Raw genomic sequence first — 23815 nt, forward strand, 5'->3', positions numbered from 1 at the left:
TGGGAACATACAGAGCAGTTGAAGTCACAAGTCAAAATTCACAAAATGGAAAGAAAGAAATAACTGGGGACAAAACCAGTAACAATTACTTTTTTTTTTCCCCTCGTTTTCCCTTAGAAAAAAGTCCTTACATTTATCCATCCAGTAACCATTGTAAGAAGAATGATTCAGCTTAAGTCAAAATAAAAGCAACTTGTGCAGCTAATGCAGACTCAAAAAATAATCAGGTGAGCACTTCAGCAACAACAGCTAGAGAAAGGAAAGGGGAAAAAAATAAACAAGTACTCTCTATGACATTAACTAAACTTAGTGTCCCAGGGAAAGCACAACAAGAGAAAAAGAACAATACTTGCTTAACCAAGTGCACAAAGTCCCCCACTGACCACAGCCACAAACTTAAATAAGCCCCGAAAATATGAAAAAAACAACTCACTTTGCTTCATAAGTTGGACTGCAAGCGTTGGACAATTGGAACACATTAAGGAAAACATGCGCACCACCATGATGAACATTCCTGAGCTCAGGATAGGAGGTGTCACTACCAAAAGTTGCTGGATGTTTGTTAACAAGTCCTTGGAAGCAACCTGCTGCAGCAAGTTCTTTAGGAGAAAAAAAAAAAAAAGAAAAAAAAAAATCAAACACATTAGTCTGATTTTCAAAGGTAAGCCCTTAGAAATGGAAGAAAGGAGAAAAGTGGAAAAAAAACCCAACCCCCATAAAAAAAAAACAACCCTTACCTCCTCATGCTGGAAATTGTCTACCAGCCGTGCAAAACAGAGACAAGTGCTTTCAACAGACTTTTTGTCCTATTAAAAGAAAAAAGTATTCCCTTAAAGAGTTTTAACATACATGAAATTAAGCTGTTATTGACACATACATATAACTTCTTAAAGGCCAACTAGATCACATTCAACATGTACTACATGTTTTACCATATGCTACAGTTCTGAAACCTGAGTATATTAATACAGGCTAAATCGATCTCATAATATGTCTTGAACCTCTCATATTGCCTGGAAAATGCCTCACTTTCCACACAAATACATTTCAGGACATTTACAGATTAGTAAATGGGTGTCTATTATTCTTTTTTGGATTCTGCAGAGAAGAAACAAAATGAAGGTCTATGAATTCCAAGTGACAGGAGACACGGCTAACAGACATGAAGGGTTCTACAAAATGCATAAAAGCTAGAGCTTCAGATCACGCAGTGCAAATCCAAATCCAAACAAGATAGCAAGAACTGCTCTAAAAACAACTCTAGTTAAGACTTCAAATGGGACTTAGAAGGTTTCAGTGAATGAGATGGGGAGGGAGCGAAAGCCATGCAACTGAGCGGTTTTTTTTCCCATAAAATTCTGCTTCAAAGATGATTGAAATTGTCTTTGCGTGTACTGTAGTCTTTCTTCAGAAGGAAGTAGTATTTGTCCTAGTACTGCTGAAATGCTGCTTCCTGTTTTCAAAGAACCTTCTAAACCTACAGCATCACTTAGCTCAGAAAAGACTTTTAAAAGCATCAAGCCTCACTATAAATTTGGCTAAGTTTAATGGTGCTGTGTATGAATCTACATCAAAGATTCAAGTAGACTTTCAGTAAAGAGGCAGAATTAAGAAATCACTATTAGAAATGATTACCTGGAAGGTTCCAGTTATTCTTATTTGGTTTATTGTTTTGTTGTTGTTGTTTTTTAAAGGAAAAATAATTCTTTGACGGGGATTTGACAACCAAGCAGTACATCTAAATTTCTTTTGTGTAATAATCATTTTAAGTGCGCATTAATTTACACAGCAGCACTACAATACAGGCAAATACATTATTCAGGATCCATCAGTTGAAAATATTGCGCAGGAGTAGGGATTTCATTATAAAAGACCAATAAGCCATCAGCAGAAATAAACCAGCAGAAAACCACAATCTCAACTGAAATGTTTCAGGCTTCAAAGTGGGAAGGAGATTTGAACAGCAATACAACTAGATTTCCTCTTACTAATGGAAGAGTGCAAAACCAATATTAGTCACACTCTAAACTCAAGTACCTTATTTCTCTCATTTTACAAAACAAGAGCATCATGAATCCTTACAGCATAGTTACAAAAGCCTAGAGCTTTACATGCACATCAGAATATCACAGCTTGACGCTCCAACAGAAGCTTTAAACTAGTATCAGATTATCTTGTAAAGTCAAATAACACACAGTAAGAACGAGGTATCTAACAGAAGCTTTATACTACTTTCAGGTCAAAAGGAAACCTTCTGCTTTACAACAGCTCTTACCTGATGGGTTAACCTTTGTGTAAGCAATGGCAAAGAGTCTGCCACAAAGTGAAACTCATCAGGTGTTATACTCTGGCAGCAATTGGCAGCAATAGCTAGTGCATTCCTCTGCGCGTTTATACTGAAGAATTCCAGATATAGCAAACAGTCTGCCAACCCACCCTGTAACAAAAATACATGTTTTCATTTTCAATACTACTAAGTTACCAAAACTTTTCTTCTTTTTCACTGAACTTACAAGTCATCAAGATGGGGAACAGAAATGCAGAGGTAAAAGGTGATTATTTCTGTACTTACTGCCTGCAGAATGGCTTTACTATGCCTGCGTGATAGCATCTCCAGGGCTGTCAGTGCCTGCTCTGCCACATCAATGCACTGAATAACTTGCAGCTAGAATAAATCAAAATTTGTAGAGCAGTTACTAAATCACTTTGTATAAACAATGCTCATTAACACTTGGAGAGTTAGCCACGGCTATACTGTTAGATGTAACCAAGTCCAGCAATTTAAGGCTAGATCAGTTACACAGCTACTCTGTAGCTACTCCAAGAGTTTCAAGTATGTATAACTGTTATTACCAAGATACTGAGAAATAAGACAAAGTTTACAGTGATTCCCATACTGCTTTTCACTAAGGCTATTAACAAGGAAATCTATTTTAAAAGCTTCTGATGCATTATGCACTGTCTTGTAAGCTACGAAAGAAGCGATTATATCATGGGTAATCCTCAAATTAGAGCAGTAGACAGAAAACCTTCAGATGGGTTTAGCACTGATTTGATTTCATGTTACCTTTTCCAAGAAGACAGGAATTGCATCTACCACTACAGCAGATGATCTGGGAAGTGCTTCCATCATGTATGTTAAGGCTCGACAAGCATGGTTCATCTACAAATATACACATAGATCTGCTTTAATTTCAGATGATAGCACTTGCTAAAAAAATTCTTTAATATTACAAATCACTTACAATGTCAAAGTTGTGCTCCATCTGCAGCAATGTTATCTGTTTTAAAAAAAATAAAATGGACTTAGTAAAAGTATCCAGGTATCAACATAAAGTGCACAAATCTATGCTGTAGCTTTTCATATACAGCCATGCATAGTTCACACAATGTTAGTTGAAAAAAATACAATATAGACTACAAATTACCAAGGTCTAACTTTTGTTTGGGGGTGTGTTTTCTTCATTACACAGAGGTATTCACCAGATGCCCACATTTCTCTGGGACATAAAATCACAATCACAAGTTAACCTGTGAGATTGCTGTGGAAGAAGTTTGAAGTACTTCTGTACATTGTTCTCTTGGCTCACGCATGCCTCCAGGCATGCATTTATCAAGCTTCTACCAGAAGGAGCAGCTAGCTTATTAACAACATGAGCATCAAGGCCTGTTTTGCTGACGTTTACCAATTCTTGCCACAGAATAAACACTCAGTAAAAGCAGGCTCTGTTAAAGAGCAATCTAAAGGCTTTCTAATGGAATCTCTACACTCCAGTGGGTTTTAACCTGAAGATGTAACTGACAATACAAAGATTGTCAGATTTTCCCCAATGTTAGTTCTAAATGCAACCATGTGGACCAAACACCTCTTGAAATTATAAATACTTGATTTAAGCAAAAAAAAATATCCAGTGAAACATTTTGTTTTCCAGATATACTTTTTTTTTTTTTTTTTTTACCAAAGCTGGCACAACACTCTTGACTGGAAATCCTCCCAGCGTTTCTTCATTTCCCATGACCAACAGCTGGCACATCTCAATAACTGCCTGTAGTTGCTGACTTTCATCAGTGGCTTGGAGACCTTGTAAAAGCTGCTGGGCTTTAGAACCTGGATAACCAAAAAAGATTAGGAAAGAAGATGTTAGAAGATAAGTGTTCAGTGCAACTTCCATGCTATACTTCTGCCAGAGTGGAAGACCAGAGATAGTTTGCCTTCCTCTGCATTTGTAGTTTCTCTGCCTTCCCCTGCCATGTAAAAGTGGAGGGAAAGGGAGATGAAATCTCACTCTTGGCAGTCCTTCCAGTGCAGCAGACTGGTCACAGCACAGGGAATCCATCACACTGCTCACCACAGTCATCTCTACCAACCTACAGCAGGTGATAGAACCCATGCTCCCAAATTTATGAAGTAAAGGACTTTTGAACATATTTCCTAAATAATACAGCACATGTAATATTGATTAGACCTTATCTTCTTCTTGGAAAGGAGTATAATAAGCTTGTTTTGGCTCACCTGCTAGCCAAATCAACTTGAACTATCCAGCTTGCATTATCCAGATGCATAATGCAGATACAACAGAATGACAAAGACCCATGTTCTCCTTTGGACAGTCTAATATAACTAAGACACATCTGAACCTATGAACAGTGAACCTTAGAATATCCTAACTGCCTTAAAGCTACCTCAACAACTTGTTTAAAACGAAGGGGGGGGGGGGGGGGGGTGAAAACAACAAAACCAGGGGTTTCAGAGGTCTTCTGTTAAACAGCCCATCATGCAAGACAAAAAGAAAGGGTAAAAAGGTGAACCCTCCCTTCCCCACCAAGCAGGGAACATCAGGTGGAAAAATGAAAATAATGTAAAAAGAAAAGAAATATGGCTAAAGCAAATTTGTCCTCCTTATACACAGACAAGCTAATAAATATTGTTTACTGGCAGTTCAGCAATTAAGACATACAAATCTCCAACATGTAAATGATGTAGCTAACATGAATACTAGAATTTACTACTGGCTGAATTCTACTAGTCTGGAAGTGGAAAGAATTAAGTCAAATTAGACAAACTTTGCTTACTAGCTCCACTTCCAATTGTCCTGTGGAAGAGTTGCGACATCCGAGGACCAAGAGGGCCAAACAGGTGAGGAGGAAGACCCCTAGCCTCTAACAGAGCTAAAAGCAAACAGAGGATAACAGCCATTGTCAAAGCTTCTACATACACTTTTAAAAGCTTACGTTCCATGAAGCAATAGTTTAAAACTACTAGAATTCTGATACTTTAGGAAAGAGGAGTTAGGATTAGATGACTGAAACTACTTCAATTTCTAAACAGAAAAAAAAAGAGATGACCTCTAGGGAACAAACAAGTCACTTTTGTATGCACCAGAGCATTAAGAACCCTTAATAAGTCACCCAGTTTCCAGAGCTACATGTTTTTACAGAAGAAATCTGGTCTACTAAATTAATATTACAAGATCAGATCTAAACTAGCAGATTTACTAGGCAACAATTCCAAATGTGATTTCAAACTACGCAAAATTGGTTAAACTTATTATCTTCACAGATTCAGGATCTGAGTGGCAATATTAATCTGAGAGGAAGGATACGCAGCTTTATTTGCTGATGAGCAGGATGATCTGTTGAATATTAGTCAGTTTGTTTTTTAAATAAACACTCTTCAATACTTTAGTTATGCTGGATTAATGGGGAGATTATATTTTTTATTGTAGCATGTACAACTGCTTTGGATCAATACAAATATGGACAAAAAAATAGTATAATACTCCTAACATGTACCCGTGCTTACTGAGAGCAATAAGCAAATGAAATGGTACTGACAAGGCACTCAGTCCCATGTTAAAGGTACAGATTAACTATATCTGTCATTTTCAAGAGAGATAATGATAAAAAAAACTCCTTGAAAAACAGTAACGAAAAAAATCACTAGAACAGCTGCAGGACATGAAAAATTGGAGTTTGCACCTCTCTGTACTCTCAAATTATGAGAGATCTAAATCCTTCTATAGCCAAAGGCATAAAATAGAATATTCTGAAGTACAGTCAAATTTTGTTTGGTCAAAGCTTATAGTAACACAAGCATCAGTGATAAGCATGAAAGAAAACTATCCTGAAACAGGCAGAGTAACAGCAGATCAAATGCAGCCTTTCAACTGGAAATGCATTGCTGCAAAAATGGTTTGATATTTTGGAAATGCTTATGTACTTAATAGGAGCATCCATCAGCCCATCCCCACCCCCCCAATAAATAGCAGTGTATTACACACCATGGAAACAAATAAGGACACTCAACACCTCCAGATATTAGTTGCAAATTCCTGGATCTTTAGTGAGTTAAAGGTGGTGGTGTCATACTTAAGGACAGCTACAGTAAGAAAAGAATCCCATTCACAGATGTAGAAACAAAATCCTACTATATATAAAATACAGAACTTGGGTCAATAGGGGTATTTACAGGCTGTAAACAAAAATAAGTTATAAATTAGTTACAGATTTTATACCTTGTAGTCTTCCCATCTCAGAGTCATCTGACTCACTTTCTCCAGATGTTGTCATACCTACAGCCCCAGCAACAGAGCTAGAAGCTAGAAGAGAAGCAGACTGTGAGCTACAAAACTTTCATCATCTCCATCATCAAGGAAAGTGTCCAGAAAAACGCTCCAACAGAAAAATGCTCTTCATTTAACACTGTTTAGTAAATCAGTTTGTTTCTCCTCAGATTGTTACCACTGTTTTGTTTTTAGGCCATCTCTCTATCTTTTTCCCCTTTTTCCCTTTTTTCTAGGGTGCAGATCCATGGGTCTCTCAGCCCCACTAGTCACAGAACTGGGCCAAACCAGCCCATGACACACTGCCACCACACTTCTGTGCAACTACTTCAGTAACACCGATGTCAGCACAGGGAGCCAATCCTTCCCATAAAAGACCAAAGCTACACCAACACAAGACGATGAAAAGAAGTCAGATCGGCAAATAATCTTTCACATACATTTGTCTGTATTGTTACTAATTTCATGCCTTGAGTGTTATGCTGCACTTAGTTAATTTTGAATTTTCATACTGATGTAGCTGATTTTAAACAGACATTTGAGTTTTTTTTCCTACAACTCAGCATAATTACTGGAAAGCTGCTTTGAAATAACTGCTGATTAGGACCAGGTGACAAATTTAAGTACTACTTCACAGGATTGTAAAAACAAGAGCATTTCTCAATCTAATGACAAAATTTGCCCATATAGACAGGCTTGCAGTTTCAGACAATTTGCAGAATATTTTACAGAAATAAAGGAACACTTATAGGTAAACACTTGTCTTCCATATTCTGGAGAGTTTGGCATCTCTTCAGTCAGCACTACAGTCATTTCTGCAGTATTAACATAAAATTCTGAAAACTAATTAAAGACAAGTCTACCCTATTAAAAATTTTTTTGAGATAATGAAGTCATCTAACTGAAACTCGTACCTGACAACCAAGGGATCAGATTCAAAAGTAAAGGTCCCTCTCACTGAAGCTGTACTAACTTAACCATAACTTCTTAAACACCTTAAGTTCTAGAAGAACTTTGCATGAGCAAGTATCAGTGGTGTACCAAAATGCTGTGGTTGGTTGGTTGTACTTCTTACCTGCAGCTCCCTGGGGAGCCTCATCTGTACGTGCAGCTGAAGAGTTAACTCCATCCTGGTTGTTGTCAGGATCAGCCATCTTCTCCTGTCGGCGAGCTTCAGCTGCTCCTCTTTTGCCCAGGCCAGAGCCTCGCCGACTAAAGATTCAAGGAAACAGAGGTTCCAGAACTTAGGAATTATAACAAGAGATTTCTCCATGAAGTAGTAATTTTTTCTTTCATTTACATAGATAGTTATCACAAAGGTGTGCAAAGACATGGATTCACACAAGAACCAGTCTTCATAAAACTATCCAACTTTCCCTTACTTGCCTCATCTTGCACCACATCCATGATTTGTTCATGCTAAGGCATTACAGCTAGGTCTTTACATTATACACTTCAGGACAACACACTCTACTAAAATAACAGTTAAAATGATTAACCTTAAAGTGACTGAATCACAAATCAAGTACACATTTGAGAAGAACTCTGACAGAGTACTTGCCTTTGAAGAAAGTTCTGAACTACTGAAAGTACAGAACCCTGATGTTCAGGCTTCTTTTAAATGGCAAACGAAGTCAAAGAGCACAAGTCTTTCTAAGTCTGCTTTTTTTAAATATCACTATTGTCACCGTTACAAATATATATGCCTGTGATGTCAGAAGCCAAATTAAAGTGCAGAACTGACAACAGGATCAGACCTCAGGCATATCAAGTACCTAGATATTTGCAACATCAGTTGTTCATACGCAGCTGTTGAACAAGCTGAGTCAGTTGAGCAATACAGTGTTAAAACAGCCACCTGCATGGCATCATAGAGTCCTTTTTATTTTTCAGAACACATTTCATTCTATCATTCATAATCCACAATACTCTACTAGCATTCAGTAACTTTTCAAACAACAATCTAAGGGAAGGATTATTTACATTTGTAATACTGCCTTTGGGTACTCCTTGTCCTCAATTCCTACAGCCGAGGTACTTATTGAAAATCTGGTGATGCAGAATTCTGTGCATCACCCAGGACACCAGTATGCAGAGTGACATGGCAAGCCTGAAAAGCCGCAGCTACTTGTACAGTAGCTAAGAAAGATAAAGGCAATTTCCATCCATAAAAACTAATAAGTATCAATCCACAGCAGAGATCACGTTTCGCTGTCTGAAGGTTTACCTGGTACTAGCACAGGAGCCCGTGGTCTTTTGCCGTGTGCTCCGCCGCAAACTGGGGAGCTCAGCAGGTGGTGATTCACTGCGCTTCTTCGTGGATTTTCTTAGGCCTATGTAACAGGTAAATGATTAAGAGAGTAAGTTGGTCTTTAAACACAGTAGTTCTACCAAAAAGAGAAGCAGGGCAGCCTCTACAGAAAAACCACAGTAAGTCCACATCAGCTATCAGTCATCTTACACTGCACAGCTCTATCAGTAAAAGAAAGGTGAAAGATATTTATTTTACTCATTTCAGTGCTACTAAACTCCAAACTGCTACTTGGACACCTTCTGCAATTCATACACTACAGGCATACAAGAGCTTGTAGGCCTTCCTCATAAACAGATACCACAGTATGAGGCGTTTCTTATTTTGATGTGTTCACATTCAAAACACCTAAAATGGAAAAAAGAAAGGCTTTAGCTTTAGATTAGAGAGAATAACTATTGGTGGAAGGATCTCATCTGTTTTGCCTCCACTGCTTAGAATAAATCCACACAGCATTAACTTAGACAGTCACTAGCTAAATCATAATTTTTTTAGTTACAGTCAGATTGATCTACATCAGCACAATTTAAGAATAACTGTCTTAAATCCAAAGCAAACTCCCCTACTTCCCTCCAGAATCCAAACACTGACAGTGGTGAGATTTGCAGTATGTTGGGTTTTTGTTTTGTGTTTCTGCTGCAACTACATCACTGCAAACCACACTGCTATTGTAAGACCTTCCTTCAGGCAAATAGCCACACACATCTTCACAGCTTCACATCACAGGGAAAGGAGTTGAGAGCTTTTAATTTAGAAGTATTTGAACTGTTGAAGACTGACAACTGATACTAATTTGCTCTATGAAGCTATCATTCTGAGGGAACTTTCAACCACAGGACATCTCTAAAATAAATAAGAAAATAGAGCTCCAAAACATCCAACTTAGGCATACTATTGCTAGGACAAACGAAGCCTTAAAAAGAAACTAGATCTCTGTTCCCTCTTCTGGTAACAAAACAAAAATAGAACATACAAGCATACATTGTTTTTTTAGCACAAATTGGCTTCTGTTGATTTCTGTGATCTTATAAAAAGTTCCAGAAATACTGAGTTACAGCATTTAGGAATGAAATGGTAACTACATCGTTTTTGATAGGATATTTATAACACAAAAAGGAAAATAATCTGCAAAGTTATTAATGACCTAGTCAACAGTCTGTCCTGGCAAATACTAAACTGTACTCCTAGATCAAACACATTAACTGCATACAGCTTTAAGTTCCATGTAGATCAAGGTTAACCTGATATTCCTGTGTTTACCATACACCTGGCTTATTAACCCAAGAAACTTGGCAACCTAAGCAAGCAAGCTTCAGCACCCAGCCACCAAGCACTGACCTGAAATAAGCCAGCCACCTGAATTTCCAGATAGACTATACTTATGAGCTTTTTTTTTTATGCTCCAAAAGCAATGACAATTTCATTATGGTTTCAAACCAACAATTTAAGCAGAATTTGCTACAACAGGAGCAGTCATTGACTCCAACCCTATCCACATATAGTAAGTGACTTGCCTTGCTGGGGGGGAGGGGGGAAAGAGAGGAGTGGCATTAGAAAAAAAGACAAGATCAGTTTGAAACAGCTGCAGCAGAACCCTTAGCCATACCTATCTGCATTTCTCAAGTTATGGAAGTTGTGCAGAAACAAGCCCTCACAGTTCGTATTTTGCAATACAAATTGCATGCATTAAGTATAGTGCTATTAGTCCACAAGATATGTCTACTGTTCTATAAGTCCATATTAGATGCAGACACCAAATAGCCTGCTTCTCCATGTAATATTATGGTGAAAATTTAAAAATTAGGTTTACTTTTACCTTACATTTGGAAAATTTAATTACCATGTTACAATAGTCTGGAAAAATATATAAGCACATTTTAACTCCTTATTTCAACACATCATTTACTGCTTCATATTTGTGGGTATTCAGGGTATTCAGCTTAAATAAATAAGATTATTAAATAAAAAAAGACCTAAATATAAGTTTGTTCTTAGCAGATCAGTAACAGATATCATATACTCACCATAAAAGAAGTAAAATAAACTTGGCTTATATCAACACAGGGTTTACGCAGAGGTTTCACAAGACAGCAGAGCCAGCCACACTGCTTACTGCTGTGCTTAATGGTGTGCTTCTGCATTCTCATGCCTTACTGTCCCCAGGCTGAGACACAGCATGCATGCTTGTTGCACACTTCCATTCTGTTAGCATTCTGCCACAACAGTGAGCTGAGCAAGGCTGACTGGAGTCAGGTGAGTACAAACGCCATTAAACAGTGGGGCAGTGAGGTTGTGGAGTGGATTGCCCTTCTCCTTAAGGGGCATTAAATTAATTGAGCCTTTTCTTTAAACTGAATTACTTCAGTAAGAAGGTACTACAGAATCTATGGTTAGATTGGCAGACAAGTTGCAAAACACATCATGGTCTGAGCATCCAGAACAGCTGAGTTCATTCTCTCCTCCTTTCAGTGTGAGCACTCTACTCATATTTTCATATGTTTTCCTTTTCCCAAGTCTTCTCTTCTACACCTGACGCACCTACCAGGGTACATAAGCTCTTCCACCTCCCTTTATTCATTTCAGAGGGCAAAAAGGATGTGAAAAAGGATTCTGCAGAGCTTGCTTCCTTCCTACTCTTTATAGCCATTCTCTACCCTTAGAATTCATTGCTTAAGGAGGCTTAAGCCACCCTTACTACTTGCACCTTTTGGGAAATCCTTCCAGTCTTCCCAATAACATAAACTGAAGATCACTATTTCTCTAGCACAAAATCAACCTCCTTTCCCCCCCCCCCCCCTCACAATTTCATCAGAATCCCTGCTTCCCCTTAACACACTTCCGACATACTTCCTGCCTCAGAGTTAGTCCTCTGTCTATTGGATCTACAAGCAGAAAGCCCCATGCCTTCACAGGTAAAAAGGGTACAACCCATATTCAGATAGACAGGATTAGAGATGCCCTAGGAGCATCTGACAAAGGAAAGCACTAGTCATGCTGTCACTGACAGCAAGGGCTTGCAGGTGAATTAAGTCCTTGTTTATCACTATTCAGCACTATTTCTTTAATAAAAAGCAATCCTCAAGATACCCATTTCAAAGAGTAGAAGCTACGAACAGACATTCAAAAGAAAGTTAGGCTTAAGCAGTTCATATTCAGCAAGTACAAAAATTTCAGATGTGAACTTCAACTCTGAAGTAGAGCCATAGGTTTCCCTGTAGCAGGCAGATAAATTGTTTATGCTGTGACATCATCCCATTTGCATGCCAAACACTCATGGTAATGAGTTTAAGGAAGAGACCCAAAACAGGCTAAACCTGAAATGGTGTAGCTCAACAGAAATCAAATGAAGTTTAAAAAAAAAAAAAATTCTTACCAAAAAAAAAAAAAATTCTTACAAACAAAAAAATTCTTACAAACAAAAAAAATTCTTACAAACATCTTCACATTTTGCGTCCTTACCAGTCAGCTTGTTTTTGTTTTTTTTTTTTTTTGTTGTGTTTTTTTTTTTTTTTAAGTATTTTTTATAGTATGAAAGAAACAAGTTCTGAATGCAGCTGCACTTTCTGCATTCACTTATTTCAAAACTCTGAACATGTTACTCAAGCCTAAATGAAGTTAAATTTTCAGTGTGTAATCCTGAAATCCTTTAGTTGGCAGTTCAGAAAAATATCAGTAGAAATCCACTTGTTAGAGCTGAAAGTTTAGACTTCAGATTGGCTCTTTCTTTCCTGCTCAGGCAATAAAGATAGGGTAAAAATAGCTGTGACAGGGAAAGGCACCTCCTGCCACTCTAATGCTCTAGAATTCCCCTCAATATCAACCCAGACATCCTTAACTTGACTGTAGTTCCGTACATCATTCTTCAACTGCAATAGCTGTATTTACACAGGCATAACTGACAGTATCTCAGTCACAAAAATCTCCCTTCTCAGGCCATTCTTCCTAGAGCCACTCTCACACCACCATTCTCCACTCACCTCACCCCATGCTTTTCATCTTCCCTTACAGGGCTCTTAGTTGTTTTCTACTAGTTATTCCAACTGACCTTATTTCAGATTTTCACAAGCACCCGTCTCACACTGTACCTCTATAGAAAGCAAAATTCAGTAGGGTTATAGTTTCTACAGTGACATTTAAGGACTCTTCCAACAGAGAAGCATAAACTGCAATAATTTCATCTAGATCACTGTTTGCCAATCTGCTTTAGAAAACATTAGGGTTGTTAATATCTGAAATATCACCTCCTTATGCTCCCTTACTCTCCTGAAGTTTTTAGCTTACCAGAGCCATCCTACCTTAGTAGCCTCATGATGGTAACCTATCTTGATGGTTTCTTCTTTTTTTTTTTTTTTTTATGCCTCTCAGCATTTTGGATAATGTATATTTTATGAAAATATTTGCAAAAATCCAGAATTTTTTTTTCCAAATGGTTGTGAAAGAGCTTCAATGCACCTTTTGAAAAGCTAAGACTATTTAAGAATATGAAGTTTAGCATCTTCATTTATTGTAGATCAAGTCCTTAAATCTTTGTAACATTTAAAAAGCTCGGTGATATTTAGTATAACCACACTCCTATCAGTAGCATTCAATATAATAGCTATTCAGTTACATTTAACACCTGTTTACTGTAGGTTACACTTCCCTTTCCCCTCCTCAAACTGGGATGCCATCTAAAGAAATTTTTTTTTTTTTTTTTTAGCATCTAATGAGTCTTACTATGATTTACTATGATCTTTAAAACTGACTTTTTAATCATCCATTTACTGTCCATACCATCTTAGTTCTATTTATGACATAAAGCCAAGAAGTTCAAGTACACGTTTACCCTTCACAAAAGCTGACTTTCAAGTCACAAAACAGCTAAAGCTGGTCAAGCTGGCTTTCATAGTACATTCTTGGTAGAGATAATTTACACTGGTATTCTCAATGTTGTTTTTCAAGCTACTCAATGCTCCCCCCTCAGACTGTGCTATCCCAGCGTTCTCACTCCTGGCTAAAGGTTTATAAGCAGTCACAAACTATCCTTCACGTTCATCTCGTGTTCCCTTATCAGAAGTAAATTCTTTTGCCTCCCTGTGGCAAAAGCCTTCACTGTCCATGAAGTTGCCCATAGGAAAGGGCAGATTTCATTAACAACTTGCTGGTTAGTCCAGATCTTGTCCAATTCTAACTCCTTCCTCTCTTACTTTATCCTGGAGAAGTTCAGTTTTTTTCTCAGGAATCCGTCACCCATTTAGTCTTGAACCAGGCATATAAAGCCTTGCCATAAGAAAGCAATGCCTCTCCCCTTCCCCAATTCTATCCTTCTTCAACTAGGTTAGGTAATTCTACAATCAATACTCTAGACATGCAAGATATCCAAAACAAGCCTGTTAGGTCAATTAAATCTGTTTTGATTATACAGGAAGTCATCCAGGTCCTCTTGTTTATTTCACATATTTCCTGCATGAGTATTAGCTATAGACATGCCCTAGTTGGGACAGCACTACTCATGATCATGCCTACATCAACATCCAACAGTTACTAAGCTTTGGAATCCAACTTAAAGTTTTACAAAACACTTGCTATTAAAAAAAACAGATTGTAAACAAAGTCAATGTAATGCATTTTAAATGCTTTTCAAGAAAACAGAACTACAAGCATATCTTGCATACTATTGAGCAAAGGCTCAGCTTGGAAAAAGCCTAAGATCCTCATCAGAACAAGATGTGGCATCCACTACTCCAATTAAGAACCAGGGAGAGGACACATTAGTACGAAAAATTAGCAAAGTACATTTCAGACATGAAAAAAAATTATCTGCTTGTTTTCCAACAAGTTTAGCAAAATGGCAGCATCAGCCAGGACAAACACAATAAAAGAACCTTATAATGATTACGTAGCATCCATCACAGGAGCAAGCAAATATCTTGCGTAAATTTTGTTTAAAAAAAAAAAAAAAATCACATGCAACATGAAGTTTAGGCTTATACAACACCAACCGTTTACTTAAAACCTTTTGCTTTAGCTATAAGTAGTTTCAGTCACAGCTTTGCTTAAAAGGTCAGTAAATACATTAAGAGGTCAGTAAATACAGTACCAGTTACTTCACTCTAACAAGGTCCCAAGACAACTTAAAATAACTTAAGTACTTGTTTAGAAGAGTTAATTTTTAAAACATACATGCTTATTCTTCCATAAAAGCAAGTGAACAACTTACTTGCTAGCTTAGCCTGCAGTCCTGAAGGTCCAGGTTTTGAGGTCTCTGACTTAGAAGAGCCTGGTAGAGACAGTTTTGTTTTAGGGAGACTAACTTTTGGACTGAATCGAGCAGCCCAGTCAAACTTTGAAGAGCCACCTGTTTTGCTCTGTTCTTTGTCCCTGCTGCTCCTTCTTGGACTAGGGCTGGACGCAGAACGTGAACGTCTAGCCTTATTCTGGTCCTTACCCTGTTTCACTCTGGCACCCTGAGGAACAGTGGAAGAAGCAGAGGCAATAGCAGAAGAGGAAGAGGATGTAGAAGCTGAAGAAGAAGAATCAGTGATGGTGCTACACCCAGCTTTGGCTGAGGTCACCGATTTTGAAGCCAGCTTGGAGGATTTTGCTGACTTCTCTTCAGCGCCAGTTGATTCAACTGCTGAACGACTCTTTATACAAGACGTACTCTCTGTCCTTTTCCTTTTCTGACTTCGGGAGCTACCAGCAGCTCCACCCTTTCTGGTGTGAGCCTTGCTTGTTGATGGCAATTGTGTAGACTTCTGCTGTTCTTGGTCTAAGTGTCTTCTCTTGGATTTAGTATGTGGCTTGTTACTTTCCGAGGAAGTTTCGGCGTGTTGAAGTGCTTTAGGTTTTTTAGCAGAGCTAGGAGAATTGGTCCTGCTGTAATCTGGACTAGCACTGCGTTTAACTCCTCGAGAATTGTCTTTCTTAGGCACTTGCCCCGTTTTTTGCTTTTCTGAAGTACTGACTCTTTCTGAATCTTCTTGTGGTATTAGAACAGCAGATGAACTACAGCCTCTGCAGAAATAAGCAGAGACAGCATTAGTATTAAACTCAACCTCATACTGTGCAACAGTTTTGCAAGACAAACATCAGCAGTCAAAATAAAGAAAACTGCAAGTAAGAAAACCTACCGATTATTAAGTTCATAAAACATGCTCATTCCAGATTTTGATGCAAAAAAAAAAAAAAAAATCACTAACATGAAAATTAAAGCAACAAAATAAATGCATTAGATATTGCTTTTAAACAAAAAAGAGGGAGATGCTGGATGACTTGGATTGATTTCACTAGGATTTTTGTAAAATTAATTAAAAATTTCAAGCTATGAAGCTGTTATCTGAACGTTTGAGAGTACGAGTTCCACAAGAGAATGGAGTGCTCAACAATGCATAACTAGTCACAACAGGATTCCAGCTCAACAGAAGTGCTTAATGAAAGCCTATCTTATGCGATTAATTTCAAGAAGCACAAGAAGAGTACAACTTCCCTCTACATGAGAGAAAGATGATCCAGAGCATATGTAGCAGAAACTTATAAAGAACAGATAAAACGTGTCTGAAGTGTTTACCCTAAACACAAGTGTTCTTTGGAGTATTGTGAGTTTCAGTTACTGTTGGACACCACTCAGAACTCCTTGGGCAATCTTTCCCCAACATGAAGAGGGAAGAGAGGAAAAGAACTTGCAAGTATTTCAGGACTAGTTATGCATAATTTGTATGCTCCCCATCATTGATGAGATGCTCTCAGTTGAATTAAAATAAAAAACAGGAACAGAATGACACACATCCACTGAATGCAATACCTAACACCGTAGTCATACATTTTATAACAACTCTGTATAATTAGATATATTGCATACAATTGTGAAGTGCAGATAACACTGATAACATGAATATGAAGTGCAATTACCTTTTAGAAAAGTGTCCCTTGGACTGCTCAGAAGTAGTATTAGACTGCACTTTGGGTGTCTTTGAAATAGATTTTCTACTCTCGGGAGGGCTATGTGCCTTATGTTTTGCCTGCCCTAAATGTGACCTGTCAGCAGAAAGTCAAAACAGAAAGCTATCAGAATTCTGAGACAAAGATATAAACCAGTAGGTGGATTTTTGTTGTTGGGACCACTTACAGCTATTAGATTAAGCATAACTTCAAATCTTTCCGCATCAACCCCTTATATTGTCAGTATTTCAAGACAAACATCCATTCTGACTACAAATCACTACCCATCTAATTGTTTTGTACAGCAAAATTACTGAGGCATTTTCAGTGAATCCAACATTTTCTCGTATCTGAGCTGGGCTAATAAATTTAAGTTTTTCTGGTGCACAAGGTTACTGAATTATTCACTTCAGCATTCAGTTTTTACCAGCACAGTAAGGCACAAGATTAAACCACCCATAAAAAGCCTTTTCTCAGAAACACTCAACTTCAAGATTTCCTACATTAAGGTTTATGCAGTCATAAGTATTTACAAGTTTGTTTCTTTGGTCTTCGCTCAAATGCTTGGAACAGGAACGTAACCAGTTCCATGTGGAATGGAAGCTCAAAACTTTGCAAGTTATTTAATGACTGCAGTTCCATCAGTTCACAAGGACTGAGTACTCTTTGATAATGCTGAAGTGAATAGGTTAAAAAACCCACATGCTACTGATGAAGGAAGTCAGATGAGACAGGAAACCTGTGATGTCAAAGAAAGGAATGAGTTTCAGATAGAGAGTTCTCTCAAGCAGCCTTCAGCTACATGCAAAAAGTAGCTTATTGTATGAGCTTTGACTAGAAGACAAAGATCACACTATACTACAAATGAAAAGTAACACTGAAGTTACATCTTCAAACATGCTCCACGTTTGTTTTTCAAAACCAATGGCTATGACCATCTGCAATGGCTATCATCTCCTGCATCTCACAGGAGACAGCCCATAAGCATTTAGAACAGCACAGTATAAATAACTACAGCAAGAGACATCTTGCACTTCCCCGGATAAAACATCTTTGACAACTATAAATCTCAGCTGCTCATATCCTACCCATACAGAACGCCTGAGCACTACTAACCTCAAACTAGTCTCACCTTAATGCTGGTAGAAGCAACATAAAACATGTTAATTGTTTCCAGACTTAGCACTACATGCAATCAGCCCAAGCTATCTAGTCTTCTGAGCTACACAAACACCCTTAAATCACATGCAAGGGCTGGGGAATGGGAATAGAAGATTTGAGTTCCAACCCACATATGACCCCAAACAAACATCAGACAGTTTCAGCCAAATAAGTAAGTGGGAGAGGTGAGAGTTCCCCAAGTTTTCAGATCACTTTTCTGACCAAGAATCAGCAATCTTGCTAGAGCAAGGAGATCTTAACACGCTATTGACTACTTTCCTTGGTAGGAAAAAGCGTACTTAGTTTAACCAAGCAATAATAATTGCTAAGAGTCAAAATACCAAACTATGACTATTATGAGTGTTTTTCTTGGTAACATTCTGTTTTGGTTTTTTTTTTTTCCTACTAATGAAGCATTCTCAAGTTGTTTTTGATTTGTTTTTAAACTTTCTCCTGAAATAATTCCTTTTCTGTTTGTCTCTTGAAGCATTTCTCCTCAAGTATTCCTAGCACCAGTTACTCAGACAGATGAATGCACATAAACAGCTCATATTCTAAACAGTCCTGGAAAACTGAGCTAAAGAAAATAAATCTGAAAAAAACGGAACAGTATCTTCTCTGTATTTCAATCATTTTTCCTAGTATGAGAAATAAAGAAAAATAATTTTAACTATAAAAAAGTGAAATAAAGCTAAATCTTAATCTTACAGCTAATTCCATCAAGGTAGACTTGGAAATATTTCATCTAATCCTGAGTGTTTAGATTTTTTTTTTCCCCTCAAAGAGTAAGGTATGAAATTTAGTTTTCCTCTTGAAATACTTTTATTATGAGAGTAACTGAAGTTATTACATAATTTGCACTTGACAGAAATATTTTTTTATGTAAGCTAATTGATCAAGGTTCATTTATTCTGAAACATATTTGAGAAATTTATTTTCTCTTTGAAGTTTTTGTTTTAATTTAATTAGAACTGGATTCAACTCAGTACTTCACGTGTTCAAAAAATACAAATAATTCGAGCTTTTAAACCAAAATGTGGCAAAAGCAATACACAAAAACATCAAATATCTAGCTAATCTTTGAAGAGTTGTCACTAGCTCCAAACTTGCTTCCTCTCAAGTCTTTTGGTTCCTACAAGCTTTACAATATAATTCCATACCAACGTCCAATCTAAGTGCTGCAATCTATAATTGGGATTGTGAATACTGCATCACATAGACCAGTTGTATTTGCTTTATCAGAAGTAACATGAGTAGCTATTACTTCCTTTATGTAACCAGAAAAGTACCATTAGAAGCACAACAGGCAGAGAATCTGAAATGAGGATTTTTTTTTTAAATTGTTTGCAAAAACCTCGTGTGCTTCACTGCTCATTCTGAGTTTTATCATTGACTTTGCAAAGTAGGTACACAAGACAACAGCAACTGTTCGCTCCCCTTCTCTTAAGATTTACATGAGGGCAAATCAACTGATAATTTGAAGACACTGCAGGACAAAGTTAAGAGAACCACAGATCAGCTAACGAATATTGTCCCAATTTATATTGAGGTCATGACAGCTTGTTTAAGGTCTTGCTTAAAAGTCAACTTGCATACAAAAGTAGTTAGAATATTCTGATGAGCTCAAAATAAAGATTCACACTTGGAGGATTAAGTGCTATGGGAGTTACAGAGACAGCAGGCAGAGTGATTCTTGGTGGAAGGTTGAGAGCTGCCTGTTCTTTCACCCACAACTCAAGGCTGGTAATTTAGCTTTCACACAGTCCTCAGGCATGGCATCAACATTTTAATCACAACTGGTCCAAAAACAAATCCTACTTAGAACAAAATTAGTGTAATTGACAGAAAGATTATTCTGACTGTAATATTTGAAAAAAGACAGTCCAAAATGTATTCCAGTGTCCTCTGTGCAGCTTGCAAGCATCTTTTCCTTCATTTAATCTCTCATTCTAAATACACAAGAATAAGCATGATATTCCAAAAGCCTGTCTTGTATGGAGTGCCACACTTTCAAATACAACATAACCTCTGTGGCTGTATTCACAAAAAATTAATATCCCACTTAACCAATGCTTCTCCTTAACACATCAGATGAGTAGAGATGACAACGTGGAGCTCATGCCACTGGAAAACAGTATTTGCGACACCAGTACACAGTGCTAAGTATAAGGACCACTTCCATTACTCCACATCAATACACCAAGGCATTGCTTTTAATCAAAAGAAACAGGCGGTTCTTTCAGACAGGATCTGCATGCCTGCAGCAACACTTTCAAGTTGCTGTTGTTAAAGTGGTGGCTCAGAAGCAGTCTGTGGCCCCACTGAAGACTTAAGACTAAGCAGTTTGCCAAGAGATGGGATACTGTAATTAGTGAAGTAAGAAAGTAACAGTATCTGCCACCCCTCCTTCTCCCTCCTAAATGAAAAGTACACTCATCAACAATACTTGCCTCCCCCTCCTCTTCGGATTAACACTGCTAAGGGAAACTTTATCATTACTGCTTCCCTATAAGCCTGCAGAGTTCTTCAACATCAAATACTCCAAGAGATTTTTCAGGCAGATTTTCTTGCTGTACAATTAGAAGAGTGCCATAATAATAATAATAATAATTCTAAATAGTGAGGATAACAATGAATACTTTAACCTGGGAATACTATGTCATCCATAACAGCAGGTCACCCAAAGCACAGTTATTTGAATATCACTGCTGACTGAAAGCAAAGGATGTTTCAGTTTGAGGCAGCTTTGGCTAGGTGCATACAGAGGTGTACTAGGAGAAAAAATTTGCTTGTTTATAAATCTGTTTTCACACACACCTTGGTTGCTACTGATTCTTGTTCTTCTCCCCTCTCTCCAGAAAAGCACATGACAGATACTAAGCTTACTGCCAATTTGTGATGCAACAACCTTTCTCCATGGTAAGTCCAACATCATTTTATTCTATAAAAAAAACTGTAAGTCGTGCACTCAAAGGTCAGATCAAGTTAGTGTGCTGAATGTGAAATCACTAGTAAAATCCAGTATAAAACACACCATAGGCTTTCACTACTCATTTTGATAGCAAGGGTAAAAGTTAATAGAGTGACATAAATACAGTCCAGTCTAAAACAAAATGGCTTGTGCTGTTGTTACCCATTTAAGGGAAATTTGCCAGTAAAAGGCGTCACGAAAAGAAAACTGTGCATTTCTTTTTTGTATATTAGACCAGATAGGAGTTGACAATTCCTAAAGCCTTTACATAAGTGATGAGTAGCTGCTCATCAGGCTAAATCAACTGAATTCTAGCAAGAGGCCTTTAAGCTGTAGAAGAGCCAGAGACATGCAAAAACATTTCAGCTTGAGAACAGAAGCAGCAAGTCTCTCCAACCTCCTTTTACAACAGACTTCAGTTGAGAAAGCTCCTGTGTTTACTACACTCAGAACACACAGAAAATGAATTCATCATCAAGATCACATTAACCAGTGTGCTTTCACCCAGACCTTTATATGTTTTACTAACCATAGATGTCTGTACATAACTGTGAAGACAGCAGAGATCCTATTTTCAAGAACCTACGTTCCCTAAACAGTAGTTAAGGAAGGAATATTCTTCAAAAACAATGCTGGCCTGCAAAATAACCAGGTATATATGACAGCAGCTGTACAAGCACTGGGCAGAATCCTTGTGTTTATCAACTATTTTTTTTTCCATTTGTGCAGTGATTAGAAAAAGCAAAACTCCATTTCAGGGAATTATTTCCTTAAAAGGTTCCTTAAAAGAATAGTTAACATCTCTCAAACAATGACCATGCTTTCAGTTAGCCCTTAAACTAGGGAGAAATCTACCACTTGTTATCATTACAAAGTGGAGTTCAAACCTTTGACAGTAAGAGCAACCTACAACATTTTAATACACCAGAGAACCCAGGATTAAAGTGCACGTATTCAAACATGCACACCTGTAACATCTCTAAGGAAAGAGTACACAGACAGATGTTGTCTACCATGGTACTAACATATTTCTTATTTAGACTAGTATTACTGAAAAAATTAAACGACATATCCAAACAAGCTTCACTTGGTGAAGACTTATTTTGTAGTTTGAACGGCAATTATTACACAGTCAGCATCCACAGAAAAATTTCAAGGTTCTGCACCACAGATGCTATCAGTTATCAGAACAGATACTACTCAATCCACTTGCTCACTGGTACATTAAGACATGGCAAGCCTTTCGTCATTAAACTATTCAAAAGCTACACAGAATTAACACGCAATGCAAAGGAACAGAAAATACTGATTTAACTGGCATTCCTAAAAGGAATACAGGTTTTCCCCAGGTTTCACAGACCTTTATCTTTGCCAGCCCGCTACAGACTTATCAGGCAAGGAAGAAGGGAGAGGAATTTGTTACTACCAGTGATTTGGGCAATACAGTTCAGTTACATTTTTTCCACCATAGATTTACTATTGCTGATCTAGCTGAGCATGCTCAATTACAGTGAATTCTCCATGTTCTCAGGCTAAGCAATAACAGCATAGACAACCTTTATGAAAACATTTTACTCAAATTTCAGTATTTGAATTTCAGAGCAGGAATGCTCATCCCCTAAAAATCACATCAACTTTGCTTTTATACATGAAGACACCCTGAAGAGTAGCAATCATACCTTCCTCCTGCTGCGTCGTCTTGTGGCTGGGCCCCAGCAGTGTTCCTCTGTGAACGTCGCAGTGACCCCCCTGGATTGTTATTAGGCCGGTTGGACATTGGCACCTCTCTCCTGAAGGGACATACCCTTTCTAGACACTATCATTCACTGCAAGACAAGAGAAAAAGAGAGACTCATAACACCTGTGATGTGAAGACTCAGAGTCATGCCTCAAGAAGCAAAATGTAAAATGCTATTGTACAAGTAAAAGCTAAAGACAAAAAGAATTTCAATTTATTTAAAATACAAACAGGACAAGATTCTTCTGGAAAGCATTTACACCTTTTATGCAGAGCAACCACTTTCCAGCATGTATATTTAAACACAGGACACGGTCTGCTAAAAAAGCAGCACTTCAATTAATGCTATTCAAGAGAACTTGTATTTATTAACATAAAGGAAAAACCTCACTAACTAGTCAAACCTCAATGCCTTGTAGAGATCTAACAGTAACTAAGAATTTTAACTCACTGCAGAAGATGACAGTGCTAGTTTGAAGACTAGGCAGCAGTATCCACAAGCTAACAGAAGTTACTGCTTCCTTCTCAGATTTCTCAAACTCCATTTGTACAGAAACATACGCCGTAATTTAAAAAAAAAAAAAAAAAAAAAAAAAAAAAAAGACCCAGCTTCAAACAAATTCTTGTTCATAAGAACATAGCTCATGAGAAAACATATTTTAGAAAAAGAATTAGTGAAAGTGCATAGTTGCTTAAAAATAATGCCACAATGCCCAACTGCTCTTCAGGAATAGAGGTTATTTCAAGATTGTGTCACGTAAGTCCTCAGTCAAGAGGGGATGTTGTACACTTTGCTAAATCAGAAATTCTAAACAAAATGCACAGGAACAAAACCACAAGCAGCAAATCCAGTTCCACTGTTTTTAAGATCATGTGGAACCTGGTGTAAAAAAAAAAAAAAAAAAAAACAAGAACACCACTACCTTCACAAGTGTAGAAAGCCACAAGAAGGAAAACAAGGAAAACAACCCAGATTTAAGAACACAACAGTCTACATGCTAATTCTGTATCTGTAATATCTATAAGCACAGTAAGTCTGACAGCAGGAGTAAAGACCACTTCATCTGCAGGTAAGTATGGCTCAGCTCCAATTCTACTGGCTCCAGTAAAGTAAGTGTGAAGATCTGCCACTACCACTATAGGCAGGCAAG

General features: G+C 37.6%; 1 protein-coding gene across 11 annotated transcripts in view; it reads right to left on the bottom strand.

The window, feature by feature from the left end:
- The window catches only part of TRIP12 (thyroid hormone receptor interactor 12), a gene marked incomplete at both ends in the record, with an annotated part of 42359 nt that extends 19656 nt beyond the window's left edge, over positions 1-22703 (bottom strand). For 6 of the 11 annotated variants that reach the window (XM_079539703.1, XM_079539701.1, XM_079539699.1 and 3 more), the window contains 14 exons: positions 434-599; positions 738-806; positions 2276-2437; positions 2573-2665; positions 3068-3163; positions 3246-3281; positions 3960-4108; positions 5074-5169; positions 6516-6599; positions 7639-7775; positions 8791-8896; positions 15074-15870; positions 16765-16890; positions 22606-22703. In XM_079539703.1, coding sequence (XP_079395829.1) covers positions 434-599; positions 738-806; positions 2276-2437; positions 2573-2665; positions 3068-3163; positions 3246-3281; positions 3960-4108; positions 5074-5169; positions 6516-6599; positions 7639-7775; positions 8791-8896; positions 15074-15870; positions 16765-16890; positions 22606-22703 — 2215 coding nt within the window. The remainder of the gene's footprint in view (positions 1-433; positions 600-737; positions 807-2275; positions 2438-2572; positions 2666-3067; positions 3164-3245; positions 3282-3959; positions 4109-5073; positions 5170-6515; positions 6600-7638; positions 7776-8790; positions 8897-15073; positions 15871-16764; positions 16891-22605) is intronic. The other 5 variants (XM_079539697.1, XM_079539706.1, XM_079539705.1 and 2 more) reach the window with 2 other exon arrangements.
- Positions 22704-23815: the final 1112 nt, after the last annotated feature.

This window comes from Tetrao urogallus, assembly GCF_951394365.1.
Source record: "Tetrao urogallus genome assembly, chromosome: 9".
NCBI lineage: Eukaryota > Metazoa > Chordata > Aves > Galliformes > Phasianidae > Tetrao > Tetrao urogallus.